A 19961-nucleotide genomic window follows, 5' to 3' on the forward strand; every position below is an offset into this window, starting at 1 on the left:
AATGGCTACAAGCTGAAATATTAATGTGTACTTCAGCCAATGAGGAACTTTCATTTCCTCAAGATAAGATAATAATTCAGACTGTTCAAACTGTTTCTGTTGCACTCATCTGCATTGTTGTTCATTATTAATCATCAGAGATGTTGCCACAAAAACTAAGCAGTTTTACATTTTCCATTTTTACAAGAGTGACCTTAAACCGAGGTACGTCCGTGATTATGGCATACTGTTACACCCCTATGATTGGGCCCAAAAAGCCTGCCGAGCAGCAAGCAGCAAGGAAAGTATTTCACGATTTACGCTGTTGACCTGTATCTGCTAGGTTGTTAGTGTTACTTCACCTGTGAAGGTTTGTACTGAATTGCAGATGTTCTGTGTTGTGTGTGTGGTTGGTGTCCCATTAATGTACAGTTTATGTTGTCTTGTTTAGCGATGTCATTGTGATGACACGGAGGAAAACTATTATACTACTTTGTTTGCTAAATTCTGCAGGTAGCTCATAGAGTTAGCATTTGTCATGTTGTCATCATTTTTATTTTGGACTTGATACTAAATAAGGGAGATGTGCATACAGAATGTATGTCAAAAAAAAGACTTGAACAAAGAGTGTTTGACTGATAAATGGTGCAAAATATGCAAAGCTGATTTATGTGTTCCTGGTGGAGCACAGGTTTACTTCTTTTGTGTGACAACTGTGTACAAATGTCTCTTCTTTTAAACGGGAGCACATCTACTCAGTGATTTGTTTATATTTACTGTTATTACAATGATAGATGTTATGAATAAAGACAAATACATGTCTTAAGTTTGCGGTGCGTAATTATATTGTGTGATTGATCCTTCTTCAAAATCTTTGTGCTGCTTGAGAATAGTTGCGGAATATTGAATTCCAGCTGTGCATTCACAAATCATTCTGGCAGCTTGTATATCCTCCTACAAATATTTTTAATGAACATTTACATTTGCAGTCACTTTCATAGTTCACCCAATAGTCCAACACCATTTACAAAAGGTTGCATTATACATTATGAATATATATAAAAAAATAAAATCTTATAATCACACCACCTCTGCATAATTTTGCAGACATTGGTTATGTAGGTGTTACAGAATTTTGCTGACCTTGCACACCTCTAGTAGTACAATGGTGTCAATCAAAATTGAGCATTACTATCTTTTTAAGGCATATTTTTTTGGCTGCAGCTCTTGCATTGGATTGCATTAATGTGTGCAAATTTTGTGAAATCATTGTATGAACGAAAAAGAGTAAAACCTCATTTGGTGGTCTCAGTCTGCGCTACGAATGCTGCCTGTGCTAGAGCGAATTCCCTGGCCTCCCGGGGGGTGCGAATGTACGACTCAATTTCACTGTCAGAGATGTCCTCGTCACCCGTCACATCTTTCAGCCCTTCTGGGTGCACTCTCCTTTTCTTGGGGTGAGTCACGCACGGAGGGGCCAAAAGCACCCTCTTCCCCCAGTTTGGCTGTGGATGTTGATCAGCTTCATCATTATTGTTGTGTCCATTTGTCTGCTTAGCTTTTTCACAGGTTGTCTGACCTTCAGTCTCAGAGGGCTCTTCACTCTCCTCCTGCAAAGCTAACTCGTGGGTCTTCAAAGCCCTCCGTAACAAAGCGTACCTATTCTTGACGATATCCTCCACGTGCTTAACAACATTCTCTGATGTCACCGCATCCGTGACCCAAGGGATCTCCTTGCCTAGTTTGCAAAGCACCCGCTTTATCTCGGCCACTCTCGTCATCGCGGCTCTGTGCTTCCTCATCTTGGCAATGAGACAGAACTTCTCCAGGGTCATTTTGAGACGAACGTGGTTGGGGTTCAAGGACTGCCAGGCCAGATAGACCATAGCCATCATTAAGGGGACGGGTTTGCGTCCCGTCACGATCCAGGACTCGGCGGCCAGCTCCACCAAGGCCAAGGCTCGTTTGTTCAAGTCTTTGTGGTCCTCAGCAAGGTCTTCATGCACGTCAAGAGAGGTGATTTTGTATCTAATGGAGAGAAAAAAAACCCCACAGTATATAAAATCATTCATGAGAATCAGTTGTACTTTATTTAAATTATGATTGAATGCCAAAAGAAACAAAACATACAAAAAATACAGCAGATTAAACATTATGTTGAAAATTACCATGGAAACTTAATAGCTGAAAACTATCAGTTTAAATTCTGAACAAAATCTCCGTAGAAAATAATGAAAACAGAAATGATCCGTTCCCAGGTCAAACTGTCACCATCGCAAAACATGAATTAACAGTAATACATTCCTAGCTTAAAAGAGTAAAATGAGAAATAACGGTATTCATTCTTTGAGGGAGCATAGATCTTATGCGTTACTCATTTAATATTCATAACTGTCATACAGCCGTAAAAATAAGCTAGAATATAAAAAGAAGAATGAATGGTGTTAACTTTGATGTTGTCGCTTTCTTTCAATGTCACATTATTGTTGCTTTAGCGGTGTAGTAATGAGCAGCCAAAACAGAGTGAGCGTATACGCTCCAGTGACAATACGTTCAGTTTTACAGATTTGCTGAATTCTTGTGCTAAATGTGGCCGTCTTGCATGAGGACTGCTCAATGTAAAGTGATCTTTTAAGCTGATTTTTCCCAAAAAATTTGGGTTGATTTGCAAATTTTACAGGTTTAGTCTAACTTAGAGGTTCCACTACAGTAGAAAAAAAAAAGTTTTCATTAAAAGGTTCCATATTATACTATGTATTTTAAGATGTGTAGTGTAGCCTTTTTTCATAAGAGTGGAGCAAACATGTGAGAGAGATGATTTTTCTCACGTTTGGTGCTCATAGCGAGGCACTGGGGACATATTACTGTCATCAAAATGTCACTTGCGCAAAATAGGGGACCTTTAATGACACAAAAACACCCCTGCTTTACTACTTACTCTTGACAGTGTGCCTCCATCACGTCGGTGACATTGACAAGTGGTGCCTCGATCTTGAGAATCTTGATCATGTTCTGGAAAACGGCCCCCATCATCACCGTGTCAGCCTCCAGCAGACAGCTGATGGTTCCCATGGTGACAGGCCAGTTGAGCTGCCTGCAGCTGGCCAGCACACAGCAGCCGGCCAGGTTCTCCTTCTTCTGCAAGCTTACCTTGATGAAACTCTCATGCTCATAGGCTTGCGCGAAATAGGTGCTCGACAGGGTCTCAATTTCGGCATTGACTCGAAGGGCTCGGCATAAGGCTTTGACTCGCTGTTGGCCTGCATGGGTGGGATAAAAGTGGTTGATAAATCAAAGCAGTGAATTTAAGCAAACATATGAGTGATTAGCTCACCTTTTATCTGGTTTAAACAGGGCTTTTTGGTCACCGCTGTTGTCCGGCTGTAGCTCACATCTATTAAAAAAATTTTTAAAAAAAGGATGAAAACCTCATGAGTTGGCTTGCACCTCCCATAATGATAATATGATACACTTCATATGCCATGGTATGATTTATTTGTTTCAAACATGCTTAACAAGTTCCATTCAGTAACATTACAGTGTTACATTTGCACATGTCTGAAAAGGAGTACAAAGAAGCAGAGCTTGTTAAACCCTAACCTTTTATTCATATGTATTACTGATTATTCACTCCCTCCATATCTTTTGCATGTTGACACGTTTGCTTATATTTTGTCTAACAGACAATGAGTAGCAATGTATACAGTAGATAGCTGCTGCAATGTTAAAGGAAAACGAATTAAAAAAATTTATATAGAAAAAGTAGAATAAAAAATACAACAGTAAATAGAATAACAATGCATATAATTAACATATAAAATGAAATTTGTTAGATACGATAAATTAATAATATATGATAGACGTTATGCTCGCTCCATATACCTGTGCCTTCGAATGTGTCGTGGGTCAAAGCGCCCTCAGATACCACAGCGCCGCAGTCCACACAAATCAGCTGCCTTTGAGTGTGCAGGTCGTCCTCCACAATGTTGGAAGAACCGCAGCCGGGACATTTTAAACCCACCGTAGACATGTTCTGTATCTGTAAATTACGTCCACCAACGTAGTGACAACGTTTACAGACTGTCAAGACTATCACGCCGGCGAACCAGGAAGTATAGCGGAAGCTATGACAAGGAGACAAAATAGCTCCGTGTGGATTTAAAGTGTCCAGAAAGAAGTTCCGCCCTCATTGCCGCCACAATACAAAGAGTTTGAAGAAATAAATACTAAAATAAAAATATACAATTGTTACCACAAGAACAAAGACGACATATTACAATAATAAAAAGTGATTTTACAAGAATATTGTTTCATATTTTATTGCTCTTTTAACACTTAACTCACCTCGACAACATGAAAACGCCAATAAAATTACTTAAATTTGTGACATTATCAAATAATTAAAGTAACATTAAGACTTAACTTATCGGAAATTTTATTTAGTATCTTACTGTTTTTTTCCAGTGTTGTGTCCTTGTTCTAATGAACATTACAATTAAGTCATTTCACACCACATATTTAAAACGGCTGAACGATACTCTAGTGCACGTTTCAAACTCGTGCCACTAGGGAGACAGTGCAGGTTTTCTCCCCAACCAGTTTCTCCTGCAGGTGAATTAATTGATGAGCGCCTTTCCTCAAATCAAAGTAGGTGATGATCATTAAAATCACCTGCTTTAGTGACCGGCTGGCAAGAAAAGCTGCAGTGTCTCGACCCGCAATGGCACGGGTTTGACACCACTGCTCTAGTGGTGAGCATGCTGGCCACATAGTCAGGAGATAGAGAAGATTAGGGTTCGACTCAACGTTGGGCATATATGTGTGGAGTCCAGGGCGTACCCCGCCTCTTACCCATAAGTCAGCTGCGACACTAATGAGGATAAGGCATAGAAAATGGATGGATGGAAATTATTTAAAACTTTGATGGTGACTTTTTTTTTTAAACTACAGGTTATAAGATTGCAACTTTCTTCAAATTACTCTGAATGGGAAAACATTGAAATTCAAAATATTTGCACCATGAAAAAAAACACTAAAGACAAATTTTAATCGTTTTTTAATGGTTACAAGGTTGTTTTAACAGTAGTACATTTATAGCATCAAATAAACAATGCAAAACAACAAAAACTCAGTTTTAGTAACAGGGACATTAAATACATTGGCACTTTGCTTTTGTTTTTGCATAGTTTAATACTTCATCAGTGTAAAAATTGCAATTCTGCAAACCGAGTAAAGTGCTTTTTTTGAGAGATCATCAAGTAAACTTTTAACAATCAGTGCAAGAAGGTGTGTATGTAGAAGCTGCATAGTTTTAAACATCCAAAAGCCAAATCTTACATTGAAAAACAATTACAATTTAAACGGCAATTAATGGTGGTATCATTAAACATGTCATCAAATCAGCACTGCTTAAACATAGCAAAATATCTGGAATGTTACTACGATTTAGAAAAAGGCAGAGTGTCTTTGTACTCATTAGCATCTTTGGAACTGATGCTTTTATGCATGTGTACAGTATAGTATGACATTCATGTGCAGGTGCTGAAAATCCACCTAGACGACTTTCTTCAGTGACATGAGAATGCTCGGTTTCTCCTCCATGACACGCACAAGTAAATTGTCGATGTATTGCTCCAACTCCGCTATTTTTTTATCCTTGTCCTGCAGCTGGGTCTCCTGTTTTACAACCAGGGAGATGAGTTCATCCTTGGTGAGCATGGAGTACGGCCCCTTTGCACCACTTTCTTTTACCTGAAAAAACAAAATAAATACATGCAGTACATCTTTTAGTCCATTTTGAAAAAGGAACGGCCATCGCTTGGTAATCTAAACAATACCTTTGTTTTCTCCTGAACTTTACCAACAAGTCGTGTGCTTTTATCTGTTTCTCCCTCAGTGGCTGAAACAGGATGCTGTTCCTGAGTAGTGAGGGGTTTCACAGGATGAAGTCTGCAAAAAACCCAAGAGCACAGAGATTAATGAAATATTTGTAACATAATAGACTTTTTTTTTTTTTGCTTCATTGTGTTATTATGTGACATATTGACAAAATGATCCAGAAACACTGGCCAAGACCTTTAATATGGTGTATGGGTCAATATGATTTGTTAGGAATTGTTTTCTGACTTGTTATTTGTCCTTAGGGACTTGCTTCGTGCTCATAATCAACCACCACCAATTTTAATGAGCCATCAACATACTACATGACCACCAAATTTGGAGGCAATTGGGCACCAAAATCATACACTGGCACTTTGAAAAGATAATAAACCATGCTGATTAAATCCATGCTTTGGCGGAGGTAACAAATCAATCTGCTAAAACAGGTTTTCAGCTCACAGTCCCAACTAAAAATGGACTGTATCGTATGGACACGAATAGAAGAAAGTATTTTTCTCTTGGAAAGGGCCTGAAAAAGACAGGTGGTCTTATATTCTTGATCTAAAGATTTAAACATGCAAACTAACGACTTTTCTTCTTGTCACACACAATAGTGACTAAACTGATTGTCTCGGATTCTGTCTTAGGGCCTTGAAAGAGTGGCGTTGTCTTATATTTGGGTCAATAACATTACATGCAGTCATATAACATGGACATACAGTATACAAAGAACACAGAGGACATTTATTTTCATTCATTCATTCAATAAAAATTGACCAGCATCCTATTTTGACTCCCATCCCTTAGTTTGGAAACCCCATCCACATAAAGCAAAGCATAGCCACCTCACCTGCGTAATGCTGCAGGAGGCACTTCCTTCTTCCCGCTTGCATCATTCCCTGCAGGCTGCTTTGGTCCACATTCTTTTGGCAGACTCTCCTGGTGCGACAAAGCTCGGTCGTTCTCAGGTGCAGTGTGGGCGTGCTTAGGGGTCTGTTTATTATTTGGTGTGCTTTGTATAGCAGTAAGGGTCTTTGCAGGTGGTGCGGGTGCACGGGACTTGAAGGATTTGACTTTGGTTTCAGATGCTTGATTGGAAGTTTGCGACATAGGTGGAGGCCATGACACTGAACTATAATCATGTGGGGATGCTGCATCGTCACAGTCATCATCTTCAAATGGATTTAAACTAACCGGGACGGTCCTCGGTTCTGGGTTAGGTATTGATGGTGCTGGACGCTTAGTGTGTTTGGCTGCTGACGAAGTCCCACTGATGCTGTCTTGTGCATCTGTGAGAGATCTGCTCTGAGGTGTGACACTGGCAGTTTTCACCTCCTTGTCTTTATTCTGCTTGGCAATTGGCGCCAGTTGACGTTTAGGTCCATCCTGCTCTCCTTGATTAGGTGTCTCCCCTTGCGTCCTACATGGAGGCTGAGGAGCTGGTCGCTTCTTTTCATCCACGGAAATGGTTTTGCTTCCCACTTGATAGCTGGGAAGGAAAAACAATGGAGGACAATAAGGTTTTACATTTAAGGAGATGGAAAAATGATGAACATTCATGATAGGCTTGTTAAAAGTACGTCAAGGGCACACTCTCACTGCTCCACAGCATTACGTATTATCGCTTTAGCTACATTCCTGACTGTGTGACTCATTATCTGTTTGTTTGTGAACGTTTGATGATTATGCTGTGCATTAAGAGTGTTTCATCTTCAAGATATTGGTGTTCCAATCCCCGACCATGTATGTGCATGTCAGGATGAGAGAGTGGGGATTCCACCGAAAATTAGGCTTTATCGCTGGTTGTATTTATTTTGTACTTTGAATACTGCTTTTTCATGTTTGATAAACTTTGCCTCTCAATTTGGTACCCAATTAATATGCAGACTTAAATCATAGCAGTTGCAAGTCGACAAAACCGAAGCTCAAGTTCAACCCATTCAAAACGGAAGGATCCCCACAGCTGGCTGAAATAAGTAGAACGAATACATCAGTGTTCATTTCAAACTTTAATAAAAACTGACCATGCAAAATACAACTTTTTGAACCAGAATCACTTACTATAAAATTAACTCACCAATTAATCATGTTCAATATTTCAAGTTTATGAAGATTAAAAAAGGTTTAAGTGTGCAGGAGTAGAGGGGTACATGGCCTCAAGTCAAATGTCGGAAGGGGTATGTGACTGAAAGCTTTGGGAACCACTGCTCTACAGCATTTGGTGCGTCATCACTTGTGCAACATTCCTGCTTTTGCGGCTTTATTTTCATTGTGCAAAGTGGTGGTTGTCATTGACAAGCGGCAGCAGGAGAAGCGATCAGTTATCAATAGCTGGCAGGAGGAGTGATTAGTGATCGCATGCATTTCTACTATTTTTGTCATGTTATGCAGCTACATGAGAGGTACAACATGTTAGAACACTACCTGTAAAAAAAAAACAAAAAACACACACAATTTAATTAATTTAAATAATTGACCAAAACATTTAATAATAAATAAATGACTGTCAAAGGCCAATGTTTACCCCTGCGTCAGCCAGCTCGGGCGTTAACTGACACCTCCACACGACTTCAAGCAATGAGGTCAGACAACTCACCAAGCCACAAACCTACACTGACGGGAAACACACAAATCCATGCACACGCACATGCCAACACAGCTATGCAATTGTCACCAAGCTGTCAAGGTTTGTGTTGCCAAGGCGACAGGATGCAAGCTCGATCAGGAAGTCAGTGCACATGTAAATGACGCAGATATCAATTTCATCCTACATTCACGACTTCCTCCTGTCCTCATCTTCCTGTTCAACGATACAGTAACGAGATTAAAGCCACTTCACTGATGTCCTCCTATTATAATTAATTGGCATTCATACTTAATACCTCCTTGAGGCGACTGTATTTAGTATTATTATGTTTAAGCAGTATATTGGGTATATTTATAACTACTAACTGATTAAAAGAATATATTTAAACATATATACTGTAGGGTACAAGGAACAATATTTATTAGTGCATGTGCATGTTACGTATGCTAGAAGTGCCTCTGTGTGGAAACTGACCTTTCCAAGATGGCGGTGTCAGTATCCAGTGTGCTGCACTTTGACCCAGAAGACAAGATAGGAATTATGTCATCATTATTAGAAACATCTTCATCAAATGGATTGGTGGAATGAACGTGTGTGAGACTCTCAGCAGTTTCTCTCCTCCTCCTGTCCTCCATCATCTCCATCTTTTGTTCCTCCTGTCTCCTCGTCCCCATGTCTTTGTCCTTTCTCTTGTGCTCCTCCTCCTCCAGTTTCCGCTCTTGTTCTTTCCCATTTCTTTCCTCCTCCTCAGTTCGTCTCTGTTCTTGTTGCTCCATTCTCTTTCTCTCGTTTTCTTCCTTCCTCACCCTCTCATCTTCTTCCCTTCTACTTGCTTCCTCCATCTTTTTCCTTTTCTCGTCGTCAGCTAATCTCTCATCTTCCTCCTTTTTTCTCCTCTCTTCTTCCTCTTTCCTCCTTTCTTCTTCAAGTTGTTCCGCTTGTCTTCTCATCGTCTCTTGTTCGTCCTGTCGAGCTTTCTCAATCCTTCTCTCCTCTTCTTCCAGTCTCTTCTTCTCTTCTGCAAGTTGTTCCTCCTGTTTTCTAATCTTCTCTGCTTCATCTTGCTTCATTTTTTCCTCCTTCAACCTTTCCTCCTCCATCCTAGTCCTCTCCTCTTCCTCCCTTCGGTGCTTTTCTGCTTCCTCCAATATCTGTTTCTCCTCAAATGCTAATCTTTCAAGCTCTTCTTGTCTTCTCATCCTCTCCTCCTCTTCCTTCTTTCTTTCCTTCTCTTCTTCCTCCAGTCGCCTCTTCTCCTCGGCTAATCGTTCTAGCTCTTCTTCTTGCCTCCTCATTCCCTCTTGCTCCTCCTTCCTCACCTTTTCTTCATTCCTCATCCTTTCTTCCTCCTTTCTCACCTGCTCCTCTTCCCTCTTCATCCTCTCTTCTTCCTCTTGTCTCCTCATTTCCTCCGATAGTCGTCTTAGCTCTTTTTCTCGTCTTTTGATTCTCTCATCTTCCTCCTTTCTCGCCTTCTCTTCATTCCTTTTTCTCTCTTCTTCTTCCACCCTCCTCTGCTCTTCTGCTAGTCGTTCCAGCTCTTCTTCCCTCATCTTCTCCTCTTCCTCTTTTCTTGCCTTCTCTTCATTTCTTCTCATCTCATCCTCTTCCTGTCTCCTCTTTTCCTCTGCTAGTCTTTCCTGCTCTTCTGCTTCTTGTCTTTTCATCCTCTCTTGTTCCTCCTTCCTGGCCTTTTCTTCATTCATCATCCTTTCTTCCTCCTTTAACTTCTCTTCATTCCTCTTCCTCTCCTCTTCCTGCAGTCTTCTCACCTCCTCTGCTACTCTTTCCAGCTCTTCTTGTCTTCTCATCCTCTCTTGCTCCTCCTTCCTCGCCTTTTCTTCATCCCTTCTCCTCTCCTCTTCTTCCATTCTCTTCTTTTCCTCTGCTAGTTTTTCAAGCGCTTGTCTTCTCTCTTCATCCTCCCTCGCTTTCACTTCATCCATCTTTGCAATCGTTTCATTCCTTTTCTCTTCTTCTTCCAGTCTTCTCTTTTCCTCTGCTACTCTTTCTAGCTCTTCTTGTCTTTTCATTCTCTCTTGCTCCTCCTCCCTCGCCTTTTCTTCATTCCTTCTCCTCTCCTCTTCTTCCATTCTCTTCTTTTCCTCTGCTCGTCTTTCAAGCTCTTCTTCTCGTCTTCTCTCTTCTTCATCCTCCCTCGCTTTCTCTTCATTCTTCCTTACATTCTCTTCATTCCTTTTCTCTTCTTCTGCCAGTCTTCTCTTTTCCTCTGCTAGTCTTTCCAGCTCTTGTCTTCTCATTCTCTCTTGCTCCTCCATCCTTGCCTTTTCTTCATTCCTTCTCCGTTCTTCTTCTTCCAGTCTTCTGTTTTCTGCTAGTCTTTCCTGTTCGTCTTCTCTTCTCATCCTCTCTTCGTCCTCCTTTCTCAACCTGCTCTCCTCTTCCTCGTCTAATTGTTCCCGATCTTCTTCTTCTTCCTTTTCATGTCTCATCCTCTGCTCCTCTTCAAACCTGTCAATCATTTTTCCTCTCTCCATCTCCTCCTTAGAGTTCCCATCTTCCAAATCCTCCTCCTCCTCTTCCCAGGTTGTGTACTGCCTGATTGCAGGAGGGGGTGAGCTTTCCGGAACATCTTCCATAGACCCGTGGCCTGAGCTGGCCAGACTGAAGTTGGATCCGATGCGAGTTGTGCGAGGCGGCGGTTCCTCACAGTAAACATGGCTGCCATTGATGCACAGGTTGCTTTTGTCGAAAGAGGAGTGTTTCTGACTGAATTGATCTTTGCAGTCGGAGCTGCCTGAGCGTTTATGTTTCATGAACTTGAACTTCTTTTTACCTGGAAGGGATTGGAAAGGGACAAACTTGACTAAAGATACCAGCAGGAATGGAACTCTGTGAGGAGCAGAACTCCACCAAGGCCAAACAATTCCAACTTGGGAATCGGGATGTTTTTTTCACCTTGCAACCAATGGTGGAGGACTACGCTCTACTGATTGCTATTCTTGTTAATCCTAATAATTATGGAACTGTCATCAGAATATAAATAGCACTGACCTTCCAAGGCATCGACATTAAGACCAGACGACATGCTGCCACTCGGTGAGGAGTTCTTGGCAGGCAGCACCGACATGGACTGTGACATGTTCCTCTGCAGGTTGGACTTGTGAGAAAACAAAGACTTCAATTTGTGTTTCTTCTTCTTCTCCTCTTTGCCTGCAGCTGACTGGCCGCCATCCTCCTCTTCCTCGCTGTCGGTCAGAACCTGCGTGAAGGACGGCGCCGCCGCCTGATCCGATTCTTTTTTCTTACCCCGGACTTTGTCCTTCAGCTTGCCCAGGCGAGATCGAGGTTTGCCCGCGGCAGAGAGGTCAAACATGCTGGCTGTCATGTTGTTCCTCAAAAACTGGATGTCCACAAGGACCTCGCCTCTGTCTTTGTCCACCTTGCCCGTCTTGTCCAATAACTTGAACCACCTTGACAGCAGACATTGAAAGATATAATTCATTAGTATAGACAGCAAACTATCGAATTAATACTTCTATTCAATTAACCGCCAACACTCCTATAACCAAAAGCAAATAACCACCAGGGTCTGTAAACAGCGCCGAGCCAAAAGAAACATTAACAACTGTGGCTGATGTAGTTTTTTTGCTTCAACTCCACTATCTGCATTTTGAATGGTCAGCCATCAGCAGCTTTATCCATCTCTGCATGCGCTTTAAAATATTCCCACTCAGCTGTCTGTGTGAAACGCGTGCATGTTACACTTGGATACCGTTTACAATGAAGTCATCAGTGGTATTAATGCTGGCTGGGCAGCATTAATACCACATTAATATCACAATTACAGCATTGGTTCTGTTGCTATTTTGTGCAGTATAGTTGCTCATAAATGATGTTTTCACAGACAGCGACATTGTCCTTTTCACTTTCTCATGCACTCAATAAAAAATATTGTGGACAACATAAAGCTTTTTACCTTCCAGGAGGTTCTTGGAAACTTGAACCTCACCACAAGGCAAATGGAAAGTGACTTCATAGGAAAGTTTTACAAAAAATAAAATACAACTGACCAGTCTTCTGGAGAGTTTAGTATGAATGCTTTGACTGCATAGTGACTGTATGACAGTCTTGAGACAATCTGTACCAAAGTTATTCCCAGTATTTTAAAAACAGTATAACAGTAAGAGAAAGGGGTCTTGGAAAAAACAGTAACAAAAAAGTCAGAATCAGCATACATAGTGCTTATCAAGCATAAATCCGGGGTCAGCAGGATTCCTGAGGAAATGAGGAAGGCAATTTTTGTGTGTGTGTGTGTTAGTGTGTGTGTGTGTCCATGCGGGGGTCTCTTTGGTATTTTCATGCTGCAGGCCATCAAACTGCCGGTGCAGGAAAAAAATGCCTTGAAAACAAACAGATGCGGATCAAATGTACAAGGTTTATGTCAAATAGTATATGCATTTAAAATAAACACTCAAAACACAAAAAATAAAAAAGAACTCGATAATTTTGCCGGCTTTAATATCTCGTCTGTTTTCCTCGTCTCTCAACTGCAAAACAGGCAGGAAGAGAGTTCAGTCTGTGCATTGGTTTCAGCAAATTGGCACGTTTGTTCCATAGTACAACAGCATGAATGGGGTGAGCCCTTTTGTCAGTCACAGTCTCTGTCTCAGTGGGTATATACAGTAAATAGATTGCAAAATATTGTCACCTATTTGTTTATAGTTTTAAAATCTCGTCTCGTCAATCATCTCATCTGGAGTGTCTCGTGATAGCCCTATTAAGTATGCTTAGATATTTATTTATTTATAAGCTGCACAGTGTGGTACTTTCCAAACTTACAACTGCAAAAAACAAGCTTCATTGAATGCACCATTAAAAAAGAAATGCAATATTGGAAGAAAATGAGGGTCTAGAGACACATTTTATCCAAGAGGAAACTACTGGCAGCAAGAAATGAGCACTGCAGCAAAATGGAGACTGTGCACTATAATACTGCTATGTCAGTGTAAGCTAACATTAGCATCTGTGTTTATTATTGTCATTTCTAACTATGTATACTCAAATGTAACAGTGATTAATCTGCAGGACCAACGAATGACCAGTAGTGGTCATTTATTAACAAGTATATTGCACAACACATGAGCAACAGAACCAATGTTGTAATAGTGGTAAGGAGCAAACTGCTCAGTCAGCATTAACACCGCTGAGGACTCAAAAATATGCAACATGCAGGAGTTTCACACAAACAGCCCACATTTACAGCCACAGCTCTTAATGCCAATGTTTTTTGACTGGCGCTAATTAGAGACCCCAATTTGAGACACCGGCAGTTATTTGCTTGAAAAAGGGCATAGCTACAGTCTGTAAACACTGAATTTGTTGGTAGTTACAAAACTACTACATACATCCCACATGGACACGTCAAAAAGAGAAGTGAACTCCTTCCGTTAAAGCGCGAAGGAAGTTACACAAATGTCAAAGTAGTCTTCACGTGAAGCCTGCCGGATGACAATGCCTTAAAGCTGACTAATCCGACTCAACATTGTCAACATATATTCTCCTTTAGTGCGCACGCACGCACACACACACAAACGCACACACACACACATCCTTCCCTGTGCACTAAAGATATGACAATGAAGACCTCTCTTATCACTTCTCACAGCTGTGTGAGTGGGAGAAGAGCAAGTCAGCAGTGATAAACGTCCATGCAGCACTAGTGGACAGAGCTTATCAGATCATCAGTGTTTGAAATGAAGGCCTGGTCGCTAGAGACAGGGTGGGGATCTATAGAACATTCTGAAAAAACACTGCTTGAGCCGATTGGTGTGGAGGCATATGATGCAAATCAGAGTACACTTTCAAACACACACATTCTGCTGCTTTTAACAATGTTAAACAGAGGCCCTACAATAGTGTATTGGATGTGCGTTGGGAGCACGCTGCTTTGTGTATCCGTAGCTTTAATGCTAATGAGCTGTGTTTGTCCATGCCTGACTCTGACAGAGTGTATGTCTCCAAGAAGAGCTATTATGTCCTTTACCTACTTTTTACATACAGACTGTAACTCTAAACTTGTCCATATCACATACAACGTAGCATTAAGAAATGGGACAGGAAGAAGCAAACGTTAGCAGCACTAGCATACCCATCTTAGCTACAGCGTCAACATTACAATCACATTTTAAACAGCAACCTCATCCATGCTAGTGAAGAAAAACAATTAGCCCCCAAGTCTGTCGCTGATTAATGGATAGTTGGCGGAGTTCTTGGCTTTAAGATGTGTAGCAAAGCCTACTTTTTTTTTTGTACACTATTGTCCTCCATGAAGTGGTGGGCGTATAAATGGGGCGGTCTCAGATAGTCCAGTGCGGGTCAGAAGTGGTATGTCGATGAGGAAGGTGGTTTTTCCTTCATGAGATCATGAAAAACTGGAACTTCTAAAGTAACAGTTGAGCGCCTCAAAACTGGAGCAAACAAGTGAGGGAGGGGATGGATTTTTCTCACATTTAGTGCCCATAAACAGACTCTAGGGACGCATATTACCGTTAGAACTTCATTAAAAACTCTTCTGCATTGCAAGGCGTCTTCAAATGCCCAAGTTGGTGGTAAATGGGTGAGGTCCAGATAAACCCTGCATTCACACAGCTATTTTTCTGAAAATTGGACATTAGTTTTGCCCACTTTATCAAACGTGCTGATAGGAAGTTGCACATAAACATCAAGCTCACAGCAATGTGAATGGAGGTCATAAAAAATGTTAAGAGCCATTGTCCACATTATTGCACTTAATGCTAAAGTCCAGCATTGAGTTGGCTCACTTGTAGGTTCAATTTAACAACTATTAACATGTTAACACATCTACCCACAGTAACACTAAATGTTTCCTTAATGTTGCACTGTAAGACGGTGTGAGCGCTAGCAGCACCAAGGAAGGTCTGCTGTTTTTGCCAGAGAACCTGACCTTGCGGGCCATCACTGTTTATTTTTCACTGATAAAGCTGCCAGGAATGCGAGGCCACGGGCAAATTTAAACCTCGGAGGAAAGGTGCATGCACAGGACTGAGGGAAAAATTTACCAAAAATGTCAGCAAACAAGAAGTGTAGCTAATTCCTGACAAATAAAAGAACATGCGAGTAAGGAGGAGAAGGGAGGCTGGTATGCTGTAGGTCACATGGTAGGAGCATAAACTACTTACAAGCAGCTTAGCATAACAAAACACTCTCCATTCTTGACTAATATACTGTGTAGCTGATCAGGCCTGTGTTGCTATTTTACCATATTAAACCAAGCCTGGGGTAATATATGCCATGTTTACTTTATATCTTTCCTCTTTACAAGCTCAAAGTACCCTAAAAAAATTTGTCAATGAACAAATACATCCTTTAATTATTTTTAATGATTAGGGTTGCAGTTGCAACCCTCCGGTTATTAAAAATGCTGCGCATGGACTGTGACTCACAGTTTTAATAATTTAAAAAAAGCAAGTTTTGCTTCATAAAAACTGCAGAATATATTTAAAATACTCAATACACTAAATTAAAAAGGGCATGTTCTTATACTACACACTGAAAAAAAAGCTGATTTTAATTCACAGTAAATTGTATTACTACTATTTTTGAAGGTAGACATAATTAGATTTATGATCAGTGATTTGAATAGTACTACACATACTGAGTACTCCAGGAACAGTCAATGTCATTTTAATAAACAGACTTGCAGATACATCGGTGCTCCATTGGTGCTTATTTTATGCTTTTCTGAATCTCCCTTTATTCTCCTTTTACATTTTTTGGAGCAAATCACAGAGTTGGTCATGAGAGTATTGATACTTCATCTGAGCCTCTTGGAGGACATCATTTGATATTTTTCACATTTTTATGGTTGTGTCTTTATTAATTGCACATATTTTGTATATGTGTTTGTATATATTTCATCTATATTTTGGAGCGTAACAATTGCGATTAGTTATTTTAACAATATTGCTGATTTTATGTAGTTCAAGCCTGGAACAGTCCATAATATTCATTTTAAAAGCAGCTATCCCACAGAGCTATGTTGTTAAGAGTATCAGTACTCTATCTGAGCCTTCTGGAAGACCTCATGTTATATTTTTTCACATTTTTATGTCTCTACCTTTACTGTATTCATTTTACCTAAGTTATATTCTTGTCAACCTTTTATATGTTTAATACTGTCGCTGTATTTTTAATATATAATAGGATTGTGTCCTTACGTTGTCATATTTATTGACGTTTAAATATTTGTATTAATTATCGGTTTTATATTGTCCACTTATTTATATATTTTGTATTACTTTCACGTTTTTTAGCAGTTTAACTTTTGTCTATTTTTCTATTTATGTTTTCCCTGAATAAATTGTTTTTTTAGTAAGTCTATTGTCTTTCTGTGCTTGCTAATTAAAAATAATATCGAATTTAAACAAATAGCATGCATAGCAATACACATTTTAAACATGAGGAACTTTGGGGGTTAACCTCCAGATTGTATTTATTACATTTGCTTATTAGGAAGCACTACTTATCTGTGTTACTAAGCGTAGCCTCCTGTCCTCAATACCGAAGTATATTAGCATCGTGTATTGTCCTTACTCGGTCTTGTTGCGGGTCTTGTCCTCACTGAGTTGCGGCAAGTTGATGACGGCCTGGCCCAGCAGCTTGTCCGGACCCACCAGAGCCCTGTGAAGGACGTGGACATGCAGCGTGGCTCTCTCCCCTCCCGCGCCGTGCTGCGACAGCTCGAAGGCGGCTTCCTCCTTCCAGACCGGCGCCACGCTCTTCTCTACCACGGAGGTCTGGTACTTATCCTTGCCCACTTGCATGAGCGCGTAGGCATCGTTGGTGCCGCCTTTGCCCTTCGCCCTCAAACCGCGGGCTTGAAGGACCGTCACCTGGACGCTGGTGGGACACCATGGCTGATCCAGGAAGGACATTCTGGCGGCTCAAGCCACGAGACTTTGGCTGAATGGATGGATGGACAGCAGCGAGGAAGACAAGTCCTACTGCTGTAAAGTGGACTGGAGGGGGATAGCGTAGAGGGCGTGGTTAGGAAGCAGGAGGGGGTTGGGTTTAACAAAGCTACGCCCCCAGAATTAACAGGTTACCCCAATTGGAATGAGCTACACCTGACCCTCACTAGCACCTCATCACATACATAGATAGATAGATAGATAGATAGATAGATAGATAGATAGATAGATAGATAGATAGATAGATAGATAGATAGATAGATAGATAGATAGATAGATAGATAGATAGAAGGAACAGACAATTGAATACCTAGGCAGGTGATACCGACAGCAGTTAACTATAACAAATAGCAACATAGATAAATTAGCAAGTTAGATTATAGAACGCAGAATAGATGTAAGCACATCCTGATAGCTTGCTAGCTAAGGAGGATATAGAGGTAGTTTTCTAGATAGATGAAAGAGTGACAAAGCAATAAATAGCTAGCATAGATGTATGAACTAACAACAGACAGGTAGTTTACTAGCTAGCTTGCATATCCAGCAGAACGGCAGCTAGATGACTTTCTTGCTAACTAGCATGGATAGACATGTAGGGAGATAAAAGAATGGACGGCTCAAAAGCTTGCTAACTAACTAGCATAGGTAGAACTATAGTTGAAAAGAATGACCGCTAAATAGATAAATGAATACAATAGTCACAAGAACTGTTAGAAGAACAATTAAAATTAGTTTGGCCTCACTTCATAATTAACATTGAAGATAGAAAATAAAATATCCTACCCAAATAATAGTCAATGGCATTGTTTGTTTACATTTTAGAACTAGCATAGCTAGTTAGATACTGTATATAAAGATAAAGACCAGAAGGGTAGATTGCTACAAGATAGATAAAGAGAGCTATGTGGAGCTTCAAAGTGCTTAAGGAAGAAATGGGAGTGAGACAAAACAATCATTCAACTGAAATAGGCTGTTCATCAGCAGATCAAAGACCATAGCGCAAAAAAAAACTGAAACCCCCATAATAGAAAAAAATGGTCCAAAAAAAACTCAGTCATGAGGAGCTGCGCCATTCTTGTAAATCTCAAAAATATGTTTGGGCATGCTTAATGTGAATGTCTCCAGGAGGCGAGTGGGAATGTTGCCCCAGGTGGTGAAGATGGCTTCACAGAGGGCATCCACTGTCTTGAACTGATGTCCACTTTTGTAAACTTCCCTTGCCATCCATCCCCAAATGTTCTCAGTTGGATTTATAACAAGGGAACACGCAGGATGGTTGAAAAGAGTGAATAACATCACTCTTTTGGACCTCTGAGCATTGTGATCTGCGGCTTTGTCCTGTTAAAAAAGCCGGTCATTAACACACAGACGAGGGCCTTCAGTCGTGAGGGATTCCCTCTGCAACATCTCCACATTGCCACGTGCCGTTTGACGCCCCTGCACAATCGGAAGCTCCATTGTTCCGTTGAAGAAAAAGCACCCAAGATCATGATGGCGCCCCATCTACAGTGCTGTGTGGAAAACAGATGCCGTCTGATGGTTATTGGTATGCTGGGGGTCATCCCATGTCTTTTGGGTCTACCACTTTGACTTTTTTGCTCCATAACCATCAGGATCTTTTCAGTTTCAAGTTTCAAATGACTGTCTTGCATGCCAAAACCAATTTCTGAGGTAATTAACAAGAATGTCGCAACTACTCATTGAGTCCTTGATAATTTCAGGGTTTTTTTTTTAAAGCTTGGTCTTGAACTTTTGATCAGCTGATGAACAGCCTATTTCGCTTTAATGGTTGTTTGCAATAAATTGTTGCCTCAAAAATTCTTTTGTCAATTTAGAACCTCCTTAAGATCCATCCATCCGTTTTCTATGCCGCTTATCTTAATTAGGGTCGCGGGGGTATGCGGGAGCCTATCCCAGCTGACTTCGGGCGTGAGGTGGGGTACACCCTGGACTGGTCGCCAGCCAATCGCAGGGCACATATAGAAAAACAACCATTCACCCTCACATTCATACCTATGGACAATTTGGAGTCGCCAATGAACCTAACATGCATGTTTTTGGAATGTGGGAGGAAACCGGAGTACCCGGAGAAAACCCACGCACATGCAAACTCCACACAGAGATGCCCAAGTGGAGATTCAAACCCAGGTCTTCCCGATCTCCTGACTGTGTGGCCAACATGCTAACCACTCAGCCACCCTCCTTAAGATCCAACAGTGCAAAATGTAAATTCTTGCAATTTTTCAACTGGTTGTAAAATTTTGATGAGGTTAAGAAAAAAAACATGGAAAGGGAAACAAAAGTGTTTGGTAGCCTTCTGCCTAGACGGGTATATTGCTGCACTTTAATGCTCTGACAAAAAAAAGTACCAAAATAATCGCGTTTTAATGAAACAAAAAGAGACATTGTGTTGTCTTGCACTCAGTCACCTGTCTGCTTCCTGGTGGCAGCTTCTCAGACGTTTATATATAGAAGTCCTGAGCCAGTTAGTGGTGTGATGTAACCGTGTGTTTACTGTACTGTGCTGGCCTTTAACACAACAGCAACGGGAGCATGTAGAG

General features: G+C 40.8%; 2 protein-coding genes across 2 annotated transcripts; both read right to left on the bottom strand.

Annotated features, from left to right (window-relative positions):
* Positions 1–935: 935 nt before the first annotated feature.
* On the bottom strand, positions 936–4612 carry brf2 (BRF2 RNA polymerase III transcription initiation factor subunit). The gene is made up of 4 exons (XM_054757326.1): positions 3862–4612; positions 3314–3373; positions 2918–3239; positions 936–2007 (listed from the first exon to the last, which is right to left on the bottom strand). The coding sequence occupies exons 1-4, from the start codon at positions 4007–4009 to the stop codon at positions 1275–1277; spliced, it is 1263 nt and encodes a 420-aa protein (XP_054613301.1). The 5' UTR covers positions 4010–4612; the 3' UTR covers positions 936–1274.
* A 435-nt stretch (positions 4613–5047) lies between these two features.
* rab11fip1b (RAB11 family interacting protein 1 (class I) b) lies at positions 5048–17452 on the bottom strand. The gene is made up of 6 exons (XM_054757325.1): positions 17024–17452; positions 11462–11880; positions 8921–11243; positions 6710–7348; positions 5817–5928; positions 5048–5730 (listed from the first exon to the last, which is right to left on the bottom strand). Exons 1-6 carry the CDS (start codon positions 17362–17364, stop codon positions 5533–5535), a joined length of 4032 nt encoding a protein of 1343 aa, XP_054613300.1. The 5' UTR covers positions 17365–17452; the 3' UTR covers positions 5048–5532.
* Positions 17453–19961: the final 2509 nt, after the last annotated feature.

Source organism: Dunckerocampus dactyliophorus, chromosome 17 (genome assembly GCF_027744805.1).
Source record: "Dunckerocampus dactyliophorus isolate RoL2022-P2 chromosome 17, RoL_Ddac_1.1, whole genome shotgun sequence".
Classification (NCBI taxonomy): domain Eukaryota; kingdom Metazoa; phylum Chordata; class Actinopteri; order Syngnathiformes; family Syngnathidae; genus Dunckerocampus; species Dunckerocampus dactyliophorus.